The following is a 16,744-nucleotide window of genomic DNA, read 5'->3' on the forward strand; positions in this document are numbered from 1 at the left end:
AGCCGAGCCGAGCCGAGCCGAGGCAGGTCTGATTCTCATAATTGGGGATGCATGCACAATATTTAGGTTAGGTGAACATTTTACCGCACGACATGAGTCCAGTTGCTCTTACAATGAGATTGACTACGGCTTTCTGCATAATTTATGATTTGGTGTGCTTTTATTTTATTTTATTTTATTTTTAACTCTAATTGGTTAATCATAGAAAAACGACATATATAGTTTACTATACAATACTGATTAAAACGTTAGATTTTTTTTCTCACACTGTCACATAAAGTATTGAACTACAGATCCCTATGTTGAATTTCACATATTTTTCCTGCGGCACTGCCATCTTAAATGTTTTGATGATCCGGGCGCCTGTTAAAACTGATATCGATCTTTGGAATGATAGACTTAATGCAATGCGATCCTTTAACTGCCAGAGCAGGAAATGTATCTTTCATTTGTGCCTTTTTTCATCTAGCATGAAATTTCCCAGAGCTAAAGCACGTTAGAACCAGTTCCACTTCTCACTGCTTCATTTTACCTGCTATTAATCTCAGGCAGGAATAAAAAGGGCGAGAGTCGTTTTGGACGCAAAACGTTCTTTATTTTTTAAATATCTTCTTAAATGGAAGCTTCAAGGCAGATAATATTTAAGACTTAAGTCGTAAACCGTTTAACTGCGTGTCTAATTTCTGAGAGGAAAAGGGAGTTTGTCGCAAACATAATACGCCCTCTTGTTGACCTTACTGAGCGGATCTCTTTCACGCGCTCTGAACCCCAGCGCGCGCCTCTGGAGCGCTCGTGGGGCTGTCATACTTGTCCCCCTGACTGTCAGTGAAATTTATTAGCAGCTTATCTGGCAAAAGAAATTCGCAACGAGCATATGGAGGGACAGTTACTGTGGGTGCTGTGCGGGGGAAAGCGTCGAGGAACCATACTTTTCTGAGTCTTCAAGACACGTGAGTACAATTTGATTTAATCAGACTGCACTACACAAAACAGTAAAGGGTTAGAGTCACTATGTAAAGCACCATGCATGCTAATCTAGACTGAAAATCAAGGTTTAGATTCACTAATCAGAAGGTATTGCGCATACAAAGGGCGCTGTGTTTATTCGCGGATTAAAAACCAGTCATATCCTGAAAATATTCACCCAAATGAGCTACACAGTATGAGCAGGGGGTTAAAAACAAGCAAACACCAGGCTCCACCTTAACTTTGTATTTGCTTGGAAGTTTGGCTGACTTTATGATGGAAATAATAACTAGTAGTAAATTTTCTGATTCTGCTCTGACTTCAAAAGTCTGAAATAGTCGGTTTTTGAAAAAAAAAATATATATATATACATTGTTTGTTATATAGATCAATTCAGACAAGTGTTTGGCTTCAGCCTACTACATGTTTGTGATGAACAAAGCCCCCTCCCCTTCTTTTTTTGGAAACCTCTCTTGTGTGATGGTGGCAGCTCCCCATACCCATTGTGAAGATGAAAGGAAGAGGAAGACGCCAGTGTAAATTCAGAAAAGTCATGTTCACTGTTCATACTCTAGCCTTCCTGTTTTCCATACATGCAGAAGAGCGCACAGCTTCTTGTACACACACTTAACTGCTATCTAGTACTTCTCTGTGGATTATCTTCTTGGTTTTTTTGTTTTATTGTTCTATGATTTCCCCATTTAAAGCTTTTTACAGCGTTGTGATGGTGGAATAGGACGATCATGTGGTGTTGGAGAAGAAGGAGGCACAGGTATCGGAATGCCACAGGCTGTCTCACTGCTGTCCTTCCTGCTAGTGCTCATTGGATATGGTGAGTTTCTACAAATCTATCATCTTACTGCATTTTAATTGACTGTTGAACGAGGCTAATGCGTGGCCTCTTCAGACACCCGCTTTCCTTTGTGAGGATGTGAGGTCCCAACAACAGGATTTACACAATACAGAGCACAATAGCTCTTAAAATAACATGCTACTAGTGCGTTTCCCCCCACTAATAGCACCCTGATTCTTGGCTTATATACTCAAACATGTTTAACTCTTTGTCTGTTTGATATCTATACTTTACTGCTTTTGAACCTGTTAATGTGGACTCCACTGAGCTTGTTCTGTCGTTCTGAGCAAAAAACTATACTTTGTGGTTGTTTGGGCAATATATCTGATGTTGGATAAGGGAAATGTATAAGAGGTTTATAAAAGTATTATAATTAGACATAGGACACGTTGTTATAAATTATGGTTACAATGTGTTGTCAAAACTGACGCTTTATAAACTCACAATTGAGGCCAAGTTTTACTAGAAAACCTTCTACAATTTGTAAAATTACCAACAAAAATGAACAGACCCATACACTCCTAGTATTTTTTTAAACAGCCACAAATATTAACTCACACTTGAGCTTATCATTCTGATTAATTTACCTAACAAAATGGAACTAGAAAAAACCTTTAGGTACAGTAAAACTTTGCTTGCATGCTTGGAAAATCTGGATTTTTTTTTTAAATAAATGCATTAATGGTTAACTACAACCAGACTTAATTTTACCCATTGTGGACATATTAAGAAGGTGTATTCACCACTTGTAGAACAATGTGTAACATTTTCTTTTTCCTTTCTCTGTCTTTCTCACATCTACTTGTGTGTTTTCTTTCCTGCAGCTTTTGCAGGGCTCAATATCTGGCCCTCTTTGCATTCTGCCCTAAGCAACAGCAGTGTATTTGTGGACTTCAGCATAAAATCCAACAGCAGCACCATCCGGAGAAGGAGCCTATCTCTCGTCAACACGGAAAGCAACACCACTGTTCTGACCAAGACTCTCCACAACAATCAACCGGCTGGCAGGGTGGAGTTCAACTGCTCCTGCTTCCCGTACGCAGGAACTTTCCGGTTCCTGCTGAGACAAACCAGCATCTCCACTGTTTTCCCTACTAATAGCACAGAGGGCAGTAGCATAGAGAGCACTACCTGGTGGTGGAGTTCAGAACTACAAGTCCATTGGCCAACCTTTCATATTGCCGTGGAGAGAGCTGGGAACCACTCTGGATCCTTTCAGGCAATAAAAACAACATTTCAGTATATACTGCTGTAAAACAATGACCATAAATAATTATCATACTTCTCTTCTGTTGTTTCTCTTCAGGTTGGGATATCCACTAATGAACACTTTCAGGCTTGTTCCAGCGGCATTGATTCTGCTCTCTCACTAGAAGTCAGCTACATGGAGTACAACCAAATAGGTCATAAGAGCATCAACAAGGTCCGAGCCCTCACGCGAATCCCAATCAAACCCCTCCGTTCTCAGAGTGTTGAACTGTCCTGTGCCTTCCCATTCACAGACAGAGATTTCATAAGAGTTGCTCTACAGTCTCCTCACACAGCACAGGAGGTGAAGAGCTCTGGACCGCTCTACCTGTCCCGTATCTTCTCCTATAAGCTGCTAGTGGAAAATGCCAATGCTTACAAGAGTGGCTGTGAGGGCACTATGACTGTTAAATTGATCACCCCGCCCTGTGCTCACATCAATGGGAAAGTATTACTGTATAGTGATGCTGCTTCATCTGCAGAGGAGCCCACTTCTCCCCCGTTGGCCTTTAACTGGCTGACTCAGGGAGAGAATGAAACTGAATTCAACTGCTCCGTGTTTTACCCGGGAAGGCATAAGTACTGCTTTCGCTTTGTTTTCAACTACAGCCGCTCGCCCAGTCCAGCACAGACGTGTCTGGTGGCTTACAAAAGTGCAGGTGAGATTGTTTAGCCCGTGTGTTTTTGGTGTATTGGAGTGGAGGGAATTTATGTAGCAATGCAGAGTTAAAGGTTTTAAACTACTAATCTGCTTTATCGTGTTTTAACACTTTCCTTGCATCCTGCAGAGTCATGGGGGCCATGGCAGCCGTGGAGTGTGTGCAGCGTGAGCTGTGGAGAAGGGGTGAGGGAACGAGTGCGTGAGTGTTTACTGCCCTCAGGTGTGCGAGGGATGCAGTGCACTGGCATGATCAAGGAGCAGTCCCTGTGTTCATTAGAGGATTGTGTCGGTGAGTTTGTTTACCCTTAACTTGCTCTTTCTAAACTTCAGTATCTTAGATTAAAGCTTTTTCTCTTCAGTTTTGTGTCCAAACTTTGTTTTTCTTTTTGTCCCAGTGGTACCAGCTCCTTCTCCATCTCTCTCACCTGCACCGGTTGGAGTTGCACCCTTGGGCGGTAACATGATTGTGGTAGTTGGTATCTCCCTTTGTCTGGCTGTGATTATGGCTACTGTTGTGGTGACGGTGTGGAGAAAATTTTGCCAGAGCCCTCAGTGCAGCTCTGTCCGGAGAAGCTCCATGCATTCTCCTGGAGGGCGCAAGCTCTCAGATGAGGCTTCCATCTGTGGGCACAGCCTACAAAGACCCAGCCTGTCTGATGTTCACAGCCCTTCAGGGGGCGTGGGTGTGGCTGCAGCCCAAAAAGATGGGGCTTTCTTGGGAAGTCAACCTCTCTCACAGACCGTGGTGATACCACTCCCACAGGACCCAGAAAGACTATCTCCCACTGGCCAGAAGGTGTTTCCACCAATATTTGGGTATGTTTTAAAATTTATAATATTCTATCCCAGATGTCGCCCTTTTTGTCACAGCTATTAAAAAAAAAACACACACAATAAACCGGAAACTATTTTTTGCCTAGGTACAAATTGGCACAACAACAGTTGAAAGAGATGAAGAAGAAGGGCTTAAAGGAGGCTACACAGCTGTACCATGTCTCTTCCAGCCCTGTCCATGACACTGTTGTAGACACATCTGCTTCACCCACCATCTCTCCCATTCCTACACCGATTGGATTTGCTCATTCTGCCTCCCCTTTAGGTCTACAGGGTGATTCTAAACTCAAGAATTTTCACATTGCAGCTCCCTTTTCTGAACCACCACCACAAACTTTTAGGGCCACACCGGACAGACTGAGTCCTAGAGTGGAACTGATCGTAGGTCCTCCTGTTGCTGCTCACGCAAGTAGGAGCAGCTCCAAGTGGCATGACCGCACTGCTGACTGGGTAGAGATGGTAGAGAGGAGTGGGCTAACAGGTTTCAGAGAAGAAGGACATGCAGCAGCGGGAAACTCTTGTCATAAGAATCCAAATTTCCGACGGACTTCCAGTTTTAATGATGCCAAACCTCAGCTACCGTACTTCTCACAGTCCAGACAGTTCAGAGAAAGAAGCCTGACCCAGGTAACTTATATACTCTTTAGTATGATTTTAATTTATTTTTTATTTTGTTTATTTATTATTGCTGTAAAACATTTTAGTGCCACGAATGGTCAAGTTTAACCGTTATGTCCTTTCCAGGTGGGATCTCGGACTCTTCCCGAAGGAAGCTGTTGGAGCAAAGGAGGGTGGGAGAGACAGCCATATCGCTCTTATCCAATTCCAGAGCATGGGGCTTCAGAGTGGGCTAGATCCAGATTACAGAAAAGTGACCAGAGGAACCCCTGGACAGAGAAACCAGTGCTTTCACACATTAATGAAATCAAACATGCTGGAACCAACACAAACACAATTTCAGCATCTGGGACACAGGGTAAATCTGACTTTAATAGCACAGCAGAGAGGAGAAAAAACAGTGACCAAGTTTCAGGGATCGGGGGTCCCGCCGCAGCACTTGTTAGTTCTCAGGAAGTGAACCAGTTGAGTTTGGATCGGGCTGAACAGAACTGGAATCGTCGTGGCCCCTCACCAATTCAGAGGAACATCCTGGCCCGGAAATTAAAGGAGGCTCAGTCCAACTCTGCAGCCAAGGGGCGCAAGCGCAGCTCCAGCTTTACTGCTTCATCTTCAGACCAGAGGAAAGGTCGCTGCCACTCTCTGCCCGTGACTGAGGAGTACACCAGCAGTGATGGCTCTCCCTACAAGCTGAGCGAGGCAGAACAAAAGATGCTGGATCTAGATCTGTCCTCGTCATATGTATGGGAGGAGGAGTAGATCACAAACGACAGCTGAGAAAAGCTGCCACTGAAAATCACATTTATTCTTTACCCTTCACCCTACATCTCTGTACCCACCTATGTATTGTAATGTTAGATTTATCTCTATATGTTTATCTTTTAAAGTTCTTATTTTTGACTTTAGTTTGGAAATTTTTAAGGTTTGTTTTGATATTTTGTAATATTATTACTGACTGAAAGTTTTATTTAATTCACTGTATGCCATTGCTGAGATTTTTAACACACTTTGGAAATACATTTCTCCTCTGTACTTCAACAGCTGGTACAATAAACCTGTCACATTTTCTAAATGCACTCTTAAAATCAATACCTAGGCCCAGATAATGCTCTAGTTTTATTTCCACATAACTGTATGTGTTTCTTTTATAGTGCTGCCAAGTCTTCTGCAATTACAGTACTCTACAATACTGAAACCGCACCAGCTACACTGCTTCTGTCACAATGGCCACGGGCCGATAGCTAAATTGGACTCGATTGCAGATAACCACAAACAGAGACGGCTCAAACGTTTTGCAGTGTTTATTATTTAGTCAACCAGTGAATTCGTGACAAGGAGTTGCTAACGAAGTAGCCGTGGGTCGGGGGTGAACGGGGATTTAGCAGGTTGAGACGGGAACGGAGCGGTTGCGTTGGTGATCGGCGTGAATCTCGCTTTCAGGGAGAGGCGGTGGTAGTCCAGGGGAGTAGTGGAACGGCTGGCAGACCTGAGTTCCGCTGTGTCCAAGGTGGTGAGTGAGGCTGGAGGGCAGGTAAGGCGAGCTGGGGTTGAGGGCGATGACAACGAAGGTCCAGGAAATGCACATGAAACCAAGGTTAACAATGAAAAAGTGGCAAGAGCGTGAAAAGCCGTAGAGTCAATACCAACGTGAGGTCTTTGACGCACTGGCGGTGAAGGAGAGTCTGAGGGGACCTTAAATCCTCAACCTGATTGCCCCGAATCAGTCTCAGGTGTGCAGGACTGCAGCAGGGAGATGGCTCCGCCCAGGGGTGGAGACCAAGGAACTCAGGTGCCTGATAGCACTTTCCAGTCGAGTCTCCAGATCCTGACAGCTTCACTGTTTAATGTGAGATCTAAGCAGTGTCAAATATGTAATGAAAATTACACAGTTGTATCCATTGTAACTATGCTTGAGGACAATCAAATGAACATCAGAGAGGTGTTATGGATGAAATGCTGTTTATTTTAGTGTTTGGTTAATAGACACTTTACAGAAAGAAATGCATACAATACGGTATTACTGATATTTGATAGAAAAATAGCAAAGGGAGAAATTAAAATATGGCAAAGAATGTTTGTTTTTGTTTTTTAGCGTTTGGGTTTTTAAATTTCGCCCGCTCCACTGCCCACGGCGTCTAGGAAAACCAGAGGCCGCACCTTCATGGTGGTGTGTTTAAGTGAATACCAAAGGCCTTTCCAGGTCCCCCAAACAATACCGTCATCATACTCGGCTTTGTACTTCCCTCTGCGATAGAATTTTCCATTTAAGTTGGCTGCATGACATCTGTAGATCAGAAGTTAAGGGCACAATGTCAAAGGTAAATTTTCCAAATTACAAAACCCGGTGAAGGGACAGAAACTTCATAATCACATTTGAAGTGATGCAGACTCATCATGAAACAGAAAGGGTGGGTGACAGCCTCACCTGTTGTACCACCAACCTGCTTTATTCTCCTGGGCACAGCTTCCCTGGAGGTACCGGTCGTTATCCTGTCAACCACCGGCATCAGTGTTTTCACATTCATCATTTGCACATGAGTAGTCTATTAGACGTGCTGTGAAACATCAACTTGCCATCTTGGAGTGGTAATGGTTTTGACAGATGTGCGACTAACCTGATCCCTGGTGCTGAAATGCATGCCACTGAGGCAAGAAGACCACTGCTCCACCACACCCCTGCTTCCACTGAGAGCATCTCCCGCTGACCCACTGTACTGCCCATACTGAAGACGATATTTATCCTGGAATGAGCATTAGAACAATGTTTCCTGGGAGGATCGTTATACTTATGATTCTAAGGAAAAGCTACACAAAGTGTTTTTCTCACAGCCTCATCGGTGATCCTGAAGTTGTCATAAAACGCATAGCTTCTCTGTCCATCCCAATCCATAAGATCGATCTTCACAAGGTTCTTACCTTTAGCACAAAAAAGACACAAAGTAAAGTTGGTAAAGGAGAAGCTAATAAGACAGGAAATAGAACTTTTTAAAATGCAACATATGAATGAAAAAACACATACTGGGTGTCTAATGTGAAGCATTAGTGCATAACGTGACCTGCTGACCTTCTGAGAGCAGAGAGTAAATATGTTCATTGCCCAACCAAAACTCGTCATTCCACAGTTTGAAGTCGCCAAAGCCATCTCTGTAGTCCACCCAGTCTCTGAAATGAGAAGTAGGCTGGCAGTTGACTTCAAACAGAAAACCCCACAAGCTTTATCAGCATCATACTAGATAGACAGGCTGTGGGATCTTCCACCCACATGCTGTGGGCTACTTCTTCTGCACAATTACCTGTGAAAGTCAACTCTTCCATGCCGGCGTTTTTGAAACACTGTCCACCCTCCTCCATCATCCATGTCACAGTAAACTAAAAAGGGCTCCTGATGTAATTTGGGTCTTATGCGGTAGAAACCGCTTGATGGTCTCTGTCTGTCGAACAGTTCAGAACAGTCTAGAAGAAAGACTAAATGCTTCAGAGATTGCTGATTATTGTTCTTACATTGACATTTTGACTTTGTGTTGCATGTCAAGTAAAAATAGCTGTGCATGTGCAAAACTCAGTGAACTAGAAATAGAAAAATGCGTCATGCACTGTAGATTTGCACCAAACATAGTGCGCTTTTCTTACCTTTATCATATACAATTAAACTGCCTGTCGGTGGAAGTGGTTTAGTCAGCGTCATATCCAGTCCATCTAGTGCTGCGCTCTTGTTGTGGTTTAAACCAGAATCGGGGTCTGAATCAGCCTGAGGTTTGCTGTTAGACGCAGCAGGCTGAAACGGACGGAAGTATTTGTGCGTCTGCAAGTGCTCAACCTGCCATTTTCTGATCAAAAGACTATTTTCAAGTTTCCTTATGCTGCGCTTGAGAACAGCAAACTCAGGCCCGCACGAGTCTGTTGCCTTAAAATAAGGAAGGAAAAAAATACCTCTGTTTTTATTCTGATAACACACAGAGGAAGCAAGTAATGCATCACAGTTTTTTTCTACAGATCTAGAAAAAACACAATTTAAGGCAAACATTTTCAGTTTTCACAGTCAATACAAAAATAAATGAAAATATTTGTTACAGAGTAGATACATACAGACGGCTGTGAAGAGGAGACCAAGACTGGGCACAGCAGAGTCAAGAACAGCAACACTGGCATGACTTTTAGGAAAAACCACGTTTTCTAAAATAAACAAGACAATTTAGATTAAAACTTTAAGAAAAATCAAAAAGTTATCCAAAACTTTAAATGCTTTTTTTAAACACCTGAAGAATCTCGAAGCCACAAGCCTTACCTTCATTTCACAAAGCTTCCCTTGTTTTCTTCAGGTTCAGTGTTCTCTTCCCCTAAAATTTGTCAGCATTATTTATAGGCTGGGCGTCTGCATGTTTCACATTAGAGGATTCGGACTAGAACGGTCTCGTCAAACACTGAACTCAGGTCAGTTTTGTGCTTGCTCCTTCATAAACCATCGCATTGTCTTGAAAGTAGAGCTGATCTCAGAGCTGCAAATAGCTTCACTGACCGAAAATGTTGAAAGAGCTCCATTCTTTACATACCAGAAGCGCTGCTTGTGGGGTTTGCCTTTTAAATATAACACAGTGATCTATTGGGGGGAGACAATTATTCCTAAAAAAAAATTACATTCTTTTTATATAAATGTCCTACTTCAAACACTAATTCGAGCAATAAAGTAATGCAATATATGATTTCTTAGTAATTTCATGAACAGCAGAGCATCCGGGTGAACATTACCCAGGACACTAAAGTTATAATATTTACACATATTTAATATGCAATGGTATAAAACACGGGAAAGGTGCAAACTGTAGTGTAGGAAGTCAGCGTGTGGGAAGACGATAAATGACCCTCTGCATGTGAAGTAAACACGCAGAGGGTTGTTGTAATAAAAGATGATGCAAGGAAAATGGGTCAGATGGAGGCAGACATGCGCTGTGGCGACCCCTAAAGGGAGCAGTTGAGGTATTTTGTGTTTTCTATGTATTTATTTCATTTTTTTTTTTTTTACTTTTTACTTTTCTGAATATCATACCCAAATTTCATGAATTCATGACAAAAAACAAACAAACAAGTGACGCAAAAGGCAGGAATGTACTATTTCGTTATTTTGGCCAGTCTATTAGAACCAGATGTTCCAAATTAGGCAGCCCGTTGGGCTAGTTTAGTAACTATCGGCGGTTTAAATACGTCTGTGCAGAAGGGTTACCGTCAGACTCTGTTTTTGAGTCAAAGTAAGCTGAGGAGGAAATATGAATAAAGAGGGGGGGCATTTTTTCCTCCTGTTTTTTCTTTTTTTTTTTCTACTGAGCTCCAGGAAGTTCGAAACCGCTACGTTTGCAAAAACGATGAGGAATAGTGGATGGATAGAAAAAAATCCACCCGGTTAACCTTTGAACCGTCTTCCTTTGTCCCCGGGAGAAGTCACAAGACGAAGTCTCGTATAATTTGACGAATGACAGTCCCGACGGTAAGCAGGCGGTGGGAGTTTAGTTTAGTTGGGCTTTTTGAGGGTCTGATTTGTTGTGAACGCTGCAAGGAAAGCAACAGGACAGTGAATGGTGATCACACAGACTGTGGACCGGGCGGTGAAATTTTGTTAAAATTTACCCAGAGGTAAACGGAATGAGCGATTCCTTTCTTGAGCAGTTTCTTTGTACGTGCTGCAGCTGAATGTAGTGGTTTAGGGACGCGCTGTGGACTCCTGCATCCTGCAGGTAGCACCGGGAAATGCGTGAGAGACTGGTTTGAAGAAAAGCAGCGTTTTAGGACGATGACACAAAGTTTATGCACTCTTGTCTCATTTGTTTCCACATTGTAACCACGTAGCATCGCGCCGAAATGGGTGCACTCAATCTTATCACGCTTTTGTCTCCAAATGCAGAAACTCCACGTTCAGGACAAAAAGAGAAAGGAAACAGAAGCATCATGTCCTCTGTGTACTTTAGCCCAGGGTTAGACTCAAGTGTAAATGGGTGAGGTTTTTATTTATCTCTCTCTATATATCAAACAAATACATATATTTGTGTGTCTTTGTCCGTAATCTCTCTGTCTTCTCAGAAACATGACAAAGATGGAGAACGCTAAAGTAGAGATTGATGATGGAAAGGAGGAGAGTGCACTACCAGACACGCTGTACTAGTAAGTTTACAGAGATCCAATTTGCACAACCCTTCAGCTCTACATACAGGCACATATAACCCTGTCCCCTGTTTTGCAGCAATCTTCGGAAAAGGATAGCCCCGTTTGTCATGTCCTTTGGCTTTCGGTGAGTGTGTTTTTTGCAAATTGGAAAAGGGTACACCCCTACCTGGTTGTCTTTTTAATTAAGTGGATGTTTTATCATCATTTGCATGTCTTTCTTTCCAGTTTATTTGGAGTAACACTGATCATAGTGGACTTTGTGCTGGTGATTGTGGATCTCTCGCTGCCAGCCAAGAGTAGAGATGCTGGAAATGCGTTAGAGGCTGTGTCCCTCACCATCTCTTTCTTCTTCCTTGCCGATGTCCTCCTGCGTGTCTATGTGGAGGGGTGAGTGAGAAATGCTTGTGGGAGTCTAGTCGTTGTTTTCTGCACCTCTGTAACCATCAACACCCGTTTGTGAGTAAGAAGTCATGCGCATGAGCCAGCCTTCCAGGAAGAATAGCCTCTGTTCTGAGGAAGCCAGTGGATTGCCTAACAAATCAGACAAAACTTGCTTTTGCAAAAGTAATTTTTTGCTGACACTGCGCTAGAAGAAGTGTTCACATTGATGCAGTGGATCGCGATCGCAACTGTTTCCGTGCTAATGTGAGAAAGAGAAATGTTTAAAGCAGTGATTCCCACCGGAGTTTTGAATCAGCTGAAACCAAGTCTGATTTGTCATTAAACAGGAAGTTGTGAAAAGGAAGTCAGACAGGAAATGTTTTGGGTTAGGGATTAGGAAATGTAATGGCACAGTCATCAGAGTGTCAGAGAAATCACTGAATATGTCCATTGCATGATCTGTGCGGAGTCTTTCTCCAGCTGTATACTAATTGTCTTGTGTCATGTTTCCACTTATCTTGGCCTCCTTTTAGTTTCAAAGTGTACTTCAGCTCCAAGCTGAACATCATAGACGCCTGCGTGGTGATTGTCACACTGGTGGTCACCATGGTCTACACCTTCTCTGACCTGTCAGGTCCCAGCCTCATCCCCAGGTACATGTTTGCTCATTGCATTCCCATCACAACAGGCATACAGTTGGAAGGAACAATTAAATAATTAAGTATGATCAGTAAATAAACATTTTGTTAGATAAGAAAAATGCAAAAGGGGCCACTTTAATGAGCATATCATAGTATAACACATTTAATATTTGAATTTAAAAAAATCTTGTATTTCTTTTCCATATGGGAATTTACACCAATAGCCCACCTACTTGTTTTCTCTTATGATTCCTGACTGACCTCATAGATCTGTGTACAAACTACTCCAAAAAGAAAGCAATAGAGCAATGTTTTCAGTAAATTTGCAATTAGCCATATTGTACTTTAAAAACAAAAGCAAAAAAATGTTGAAGTTATTTTTGTTTTCTTATTTGGTGGTGAAAATCTGAGAATGAATGACTGACTTGGCTGATTGTCTAATGACTGTTTAGCTTAACCATATGGTTTTAAGCTACATGCAGTAGTTGCATAGAGTATCGTAAACCATATTACAGATTTTATAATCTCCTTTTGAATGCACTGGACTTCGAACACCTGGAATAATGATTCACTTTTGCAATTTTCCTTTCAGGGTTGTGACATTTCTCCGCTTCTTGAGAATAATAATCCTCGTGAGGGTTTTCAGACTGGCTGCTCAGAAGAAGGAGCTGGAGAAAGTCACCAGGAGGATGGTAAGGTCGTCATTCTAGACGCAAACTGGACAGTTACAAGTGTTAGGGTTGGCATCAAGAAAGAACACTGGAAAAATTGCTTATTTTTCAGATTTCTGAAAACAAGCGGCGTTATCAGAAGGATGGATTTGACCTCGATCTTACCTATGTCACAGGCAGGTGTTTGAAGTTAAACAATTATGCATGTCAGGAAAATACATTTTGAGATTTAAAAGAAAAGAAAAACAATGATTTTGCATCTTTACCCGCTCTGTAGACCGCGTCATCGCCATGTCTTTCCCCTCCTCTGGGAAGCAAGCCTTCTATAGGAATCCAATCAGGGTAAGTGAGTGGCCTTGGATGCGAACCATGCACCACCTGCTTCATTTTACAAACATAATAATAACATAGACAAAGATCAAAATGATCCCAATCACAGTTACCATTGGCTTTTAACTGACTTCTCTTCTCTCTTTGTGCAGGAAGTGGCAAGGTTTCTAGACACTAAACATGAAGGCCATTATAAAGTTTACAATCTTTGCAGTAAGTGTGCACCACCTTTCCTCACATGCACTGTATGCCCTTTTGTTGAGGATTACAAAACAGCGTAGTTTCTTTTTGCTTCCAGGTGAGAAAGGCTACGACCCCCAGTTCTTCCACTACAGGGTTGAACGGGTGTTTATTGATGACCACAATGTCCCCTCCTTGGAGTGAGCACGGTTTCTGTTTCATATGTGGCCTTTTCTTTAATCTGGATCTTTTTCTTGTAGTAAACCTATACCAATGTTGAGACTTCAAGCATTTCTATAAATGACTCGGATCCAGGAAAAAGATGCATCACAACTGCATCAATTCCAGTGCCAATTAGTATTTTCACACCTTATTTCTTTGTTCTTGTACTGGATTGTTTCAGGGACATGCTCAAATACACAGCGAGCGTGAGAGAGTGGATGTCTGCTGATCCCCAAAACATCATTGCGATCCACTGCAAAGGAGGGAAAGGTAACATTAGTGAGCTCTCCTTGACTCATTATCATTGGATCACTTATTTGAAAATATGCGTCTTTTTAAATGTGAATTCTACTGCTCCCTTTCCCAGGACGCACCGGTACTATGGTGTGCACCTGGCTTATCGACAGTGACCAGTTTGAGAGTGCACAGGTACATCTCTCTTACTTACTTGTGAAACTAGGGTAAATAGATAAGTGCTTTAAAACAAAGCTATATCCTTACATCTGTTTCTTTTCGCACTGAAGGACAGTCTGGAGTATTTTGGCGAGCGGAGGACGGACAAAAGTCAGAGCTCCAAGTTTCAGGGGGTGGAGACTCCCTCTCAGGTAACAACAAGTCATCAAAAACTCTTTGTAGTGAAGACCTCTAATCATTATGATGAGCAGCTCCATGTGGCAGAAACACAAAAGCATGGCAGCAATACAACGGCCTTCTTCACATGTGAGGCAACTGTTTTGTTTTGTTTTTTTACAAAATTTGTAACATCGCCACAGAAAGTTGCCAGGTTTTGGCCAAACCTTTTCTAGGAAAGTATTTGGAAACAGCCAAGGGTTCTGTCTTACAAATCATTTGTGGGAGATTTTGGGCGTACCTGTGAGACATCGCTCTTCACAACCATCATCAAAACAAATAGTAAAGGAATGTCTTTTGGAATAAGTATATTAGAGTTTTAGGCACCGGTGAAATCAATTCCAAGAAGCATAAAAGGGATTCTGGAGTCTCAACATCTTCTTAAGCCTGTTGGAATACACGTACAAAAACTAAATGCTTGCTTTTTTTAATGGTAAATGGACTGATTCTTATTCTTTTCTACTTTCCCAGAGTACTCAAAGCGCTCTATAGAACATGCCAAATTCACATATTCACTATCTTCTATGCTTTCTAACCACCATTCACACACATTCATACTCCGATGGATGCATCACATAGCTACTTGGGGTTAATATCTTGCCCAAGGATATTTGGTATGCAGACTAGGCAGAGCCAGGGATCAAACCACCAACCTTCCAATTAGTAGATGGCTTGCTCTACCTCCTACAGCCACAATATGTTAAAAGGTTTTGTTGTTTTTGTGTCCTGCAGAGCCGGTACGTAGGGTACTATGAAATCATGAAGAATAAGTTCAACAGACAATTGCCTCCACCGAAAAGCCTCAGGATTAAAAGCATCCGTATCCACTCCATAGCAGGTAAACTAGAAAACCTGAATCATGTTCGTTTATAGCTGCACCACCAACAGTGGCACATATGAGCTTTTTTTTTTTTTTTCTCCCTCTACTCCTGCTCAGGCGTTGGTAAAGGTAATGGTAGCGATTTCAAGGTCAAGATAATTGTGAGAAAAGAGCTGGTGTTTGAGTGTGTGTGTGCCAAGCAGGAGAACTGCACGGTAAGTCTGTCACACACTCACAAATTCACACAACAGGATTGAAGAGTTTTAGCGTTTTAACCCGTTTATGCGTTTTGTTAGGTATTTCCTGATGTGGGTAATAACGCAGCAGTCATCAGCCTGCAGAATGGACCTGTGGTTGAAGGAGATGTGAAGGTCATGTTTGAATCGAGTGCAGTGAGTGCTTACTTTTTCACCTTTCACCTATATTAAAGGAAAGCTTGTGAATTAGATTCATGTGATCTGTTCTCATCACCCTTAGGGTCTCCCGAAAGGATATGAAGATGTTCCATTCTACTTCTGGTTCAATACATCCTTCATAGAAGATAACAAGTGTGTTTCTTTTTCTATTTCAGCAGATCAGAGACCGTTTTTTTGTATTCTTTTGACTGTATTATCATGACTTACACTCTTTAAACTGTCCTCAGGTTGTTTTTACCCAGGGAAGAGCTGGACAACCCACACAAACCAAAGACCTGGGACCTGTACAAGGAAGACTTTGGTGTCACTATGTTCTTCTTAGAATCTGAATAAAAGAAAGATCGAAAGATGGGAAAACCTGTTCTAGCTTTAATGATGCATAATGAACAGAAATATGCAAATTGAACACTAATTTAAAAAATGCAGTTTTGGTGTTTAAAATTGACCAGAGGAATACCGCACATTTACATGTTTAAATGTTGTGATCTTAAGTGCTTACAATTCTCCACTTTACAAATAATGTAGACTAAAATTCTACTCTCAGCTTTTGCCACTTAAATTTGTGAGACATGGAGAATTACCAATACACAAAGAATAATGTCCACATTTAAATTAATCTGTATGTGCAGGTACTTTTGTATGTAGTAAAATGATCAACATTTAGCATTCATGAAATTATAAAGCTATATGTGGCTTTTCTTTTCATAGCTCAGTGCTTTATTTGTGAACTATTTCCCAATGCTGTTACCTATTCAGCCCCACTTGAGGATTTATTGAAACCTAAAGTAGCCTAGGTATTGGTTAGGGTTAGAGTTGTCTTTGGTGGAAATGTGGAAAAGGGAGAGAGGAAGCTAAGACATTGCTAACGAGAGCTCAGAAAAGATGTTAGTCTCACAATGATTTAGAATTTGAGCTTTCAAAGCAGCAGCTATTGTAGAAACTGTATTGATTTTGATGAATTAAGGGTCACTTCAATGCAAATAATGATTTGATGGCAGTTTTTGTATCAAATTTCTGAAGAACAAAAAACTGTAATAAAGTGTTGGAGCTGTGCATGTGTTTGATTAATTAAAAATAATCATTTTAATTTAAACTCAATATTTGCCCCACAAATAGGTAA

At 41.7% G+C, this 16,744-nt stretch overlaps 3 protein-coding genes across 6 annotated transcripts; 2 read left to right on the forward strand and 1 right to left on the reverse strand.

Annotated features, from left to right (window-relative positions):
• The first annotated feature begins 587 nt into the window (after window positions 1-587).
• On the forward strand, window positions 588-6,326 carry thsd1 (thrombospondin, type I, domain containing 1). Of its 2 annotated transcripts, XM_080866663.1 has the most exons (8): window positions 588-950; window positions 1,674-1,798; window positions 2,644-3,038; window positions 3,126-3,726; window positions 3,856-4,017; window positions 4,124-4,544; window positions 4,649-5,189; window positions 5,307-6,325. In XM_080866663.1, exons 2-8 carry the CDS (start codon window positions 1,747-1,749, stop codon window positions 5,937-5,939), a joined length of 2,805 nt encoding a protein of 934 aa, XP_080722789.1. In that variant the 5' UTR covers window positions 588-950; window positions 1,674-1,746; the 3' UTR covers window positions 5,940-6,325. The 2 variants fall into 2 exon arrangements, with proteins under 2 accessions (XP_080722789.1, XP_080722790.1); XM_080866664.1 differs by lacking the exon at window positions 588-950 and having other exon boundaries at window positions 1,421-1,798; window positions 5,307-6,326.
• An 808-nt stretch (window positions 6,327-7,134) lies between these two features.
• Window positions 7,135-9,524, reverse strand: fgl1b (fibrinogen like 1B). Of its 2 annotated transcripts, none has more exons than XM_080866764.1 (9): window positions 9,466-9,524; window positions 9,267-9,353; window positions 8,811-9,084; window positions 8,474-8,633; window positions 8,245-8,342; window positions 8,008-8,096; window positions 7,796-7,921; window positions 7,606-7,670; window positions 7,135-7,464 (listed from the first exon to the last, which is right to left on the reverse strand). In XM_080866764.1, the coding sequence occupies exons 1-9, from the start codon at window positions 9,469-9,471 to the stop codon at window positions 7,284-7,286; spliced, it is 1,086 nt and encodes a 361-aa protein (XP_080722890.1). In that variant the 5' UTR covers window positions 9,472-9,524; the 3' UTR covers window positions 7,135-7,283. The 2 variants fall into 2 exon arrangements, with proteins under 2 accessions (XP_080722890.1, XP_080722891.1); XM_080866765.1 differs by having other exon boundaries at window positions 7,298-7,464; window positions 7,622-7,670.
• Window positions 9,525-10,339: 815 nt separating this feature from the next.
• Window positions 10,340-16,660, forward strand: tpte (transmembrane phosphatase with tensin homology). 2 transcript variants are annotated; one of them, XM_080867556.1, is made up of 19 exons: window positions 10,340-10,659; window positions 11,074-11,164; window positions 11,250-11,330; window positions 11,410-11,457; window positions 11,559-11,720; window positions 12,248-12,367; window positions 12,948-13,047; window positions 13,139-13,202; window positions 13,304-13,368; window positions 13,509-13,569; window positions 13,655-13,736; window positions 13,940-14,028; window positions 14,126-14,187; window positions 14,283-14,363; window positions 15,121-15,226; window positions 15,326-15,423; window positions 15,505-15,600; window positions 15,686-15,756; window positions 15,852-16,660. In XM_080867556.1, the coding sequence occupies exons 2-19, from the start codon at window positions 11,118-11,120 to the stop codon at window positions 15,955-15,957; spliced, it is 1,539 nt and encodes a 512-aa protein (XP_080723682.1). In that variant the 5' UTR covers window positions 10,340-10,659; window positions 11,074-11,117; the 3' UTR covers window positions 15,958-16,660. The 2 variants fall into 2 exon arrangements, with proteins under 2 accessions (XP_080723682.1, XP_080723681.1); XM_080867555.1 differs by lacking the exon at window positions 10,340-10,659 and adding an exon at window positions 10,666-10,805.
• The last annotated feature ends 84 nt before the right edge of the window (window positions 16,661-16,744 follow it).

The sequence above is a fragment of the Rhamphochromis sp. 'chilingali' genome (genome assembly GCF_963969265.1).
Source record: "Rhamphochromis sp. 'chilingali' genome assembly, chromosome: 19".
Lineage (NCBI taxonomy): Eukaryota > Metazoa > Chordata > Actinopteri > Cichliformes > Cichlidae > Rhamphochromis > Rhamphochromis sp. 'chilingali'.

Bases quoted from the DNA above. Each gene is read 5' to 3' on its own strand.
- fgl1b (XM_080866764.1), bottom strand. The intron at 7,922-8,007 runs GTGAGAAAAACA...TGCTCATTCCAG, and splicing joins TCAGGATCACCGATGAGGCT to GATAAATATCGTCTTCAGTA. The intron at 7,465-7,605 runs GTGAGGCTGTCA...TCTGATCTACAG, and splicing joins GCAGGTTGGTGGTACAACAG to ATGTCATGCAGCCAACTTAA.
- thsd1 (XM_080866663.1), top strand. From the start codon at position 1,747: ATGCCACAGGCTGTCTCACTGCTGTCCTTCCTGCTAGTGCTCATTGGA. The intron at 3,039-3,125 runs GCAATAAAAACA...GTTTCTCTTCAG, and splicing joins ACCACTCTGGATCCTTTCAG to GTTGGGATATCCACTAATGA. The intron at 4,018-4,123 runs GTGAGTTTGTTT...TTTTTGTCCCAG, and splicing joins TTCATTAGAGGATTGTGTCG to TGGTACCAGCTCCTTCTCCA.
- tpte (XM_080867556.1), top strand. From the start codon at position 11,118: ATGTCCTCTGTGTACTTTAGCCCAGGGTTAGACTCAAGTGTAAATGG. The intron at 13,369-13,508 runs GTAAGTGAGTGG...CTCTTTGTGCAG, and splicing joins TCTATAGGAATCCAATCAGG to GAAGTGGCAAGGTTTCTAGA. The intron at 14,364-15,120 runs GTAACAACAAGT...TGTGTCCTGCAG, and splicing joins GGGTGGAGACTCCCTCTCAG to AGCCGGTACGTAGGGTACTA.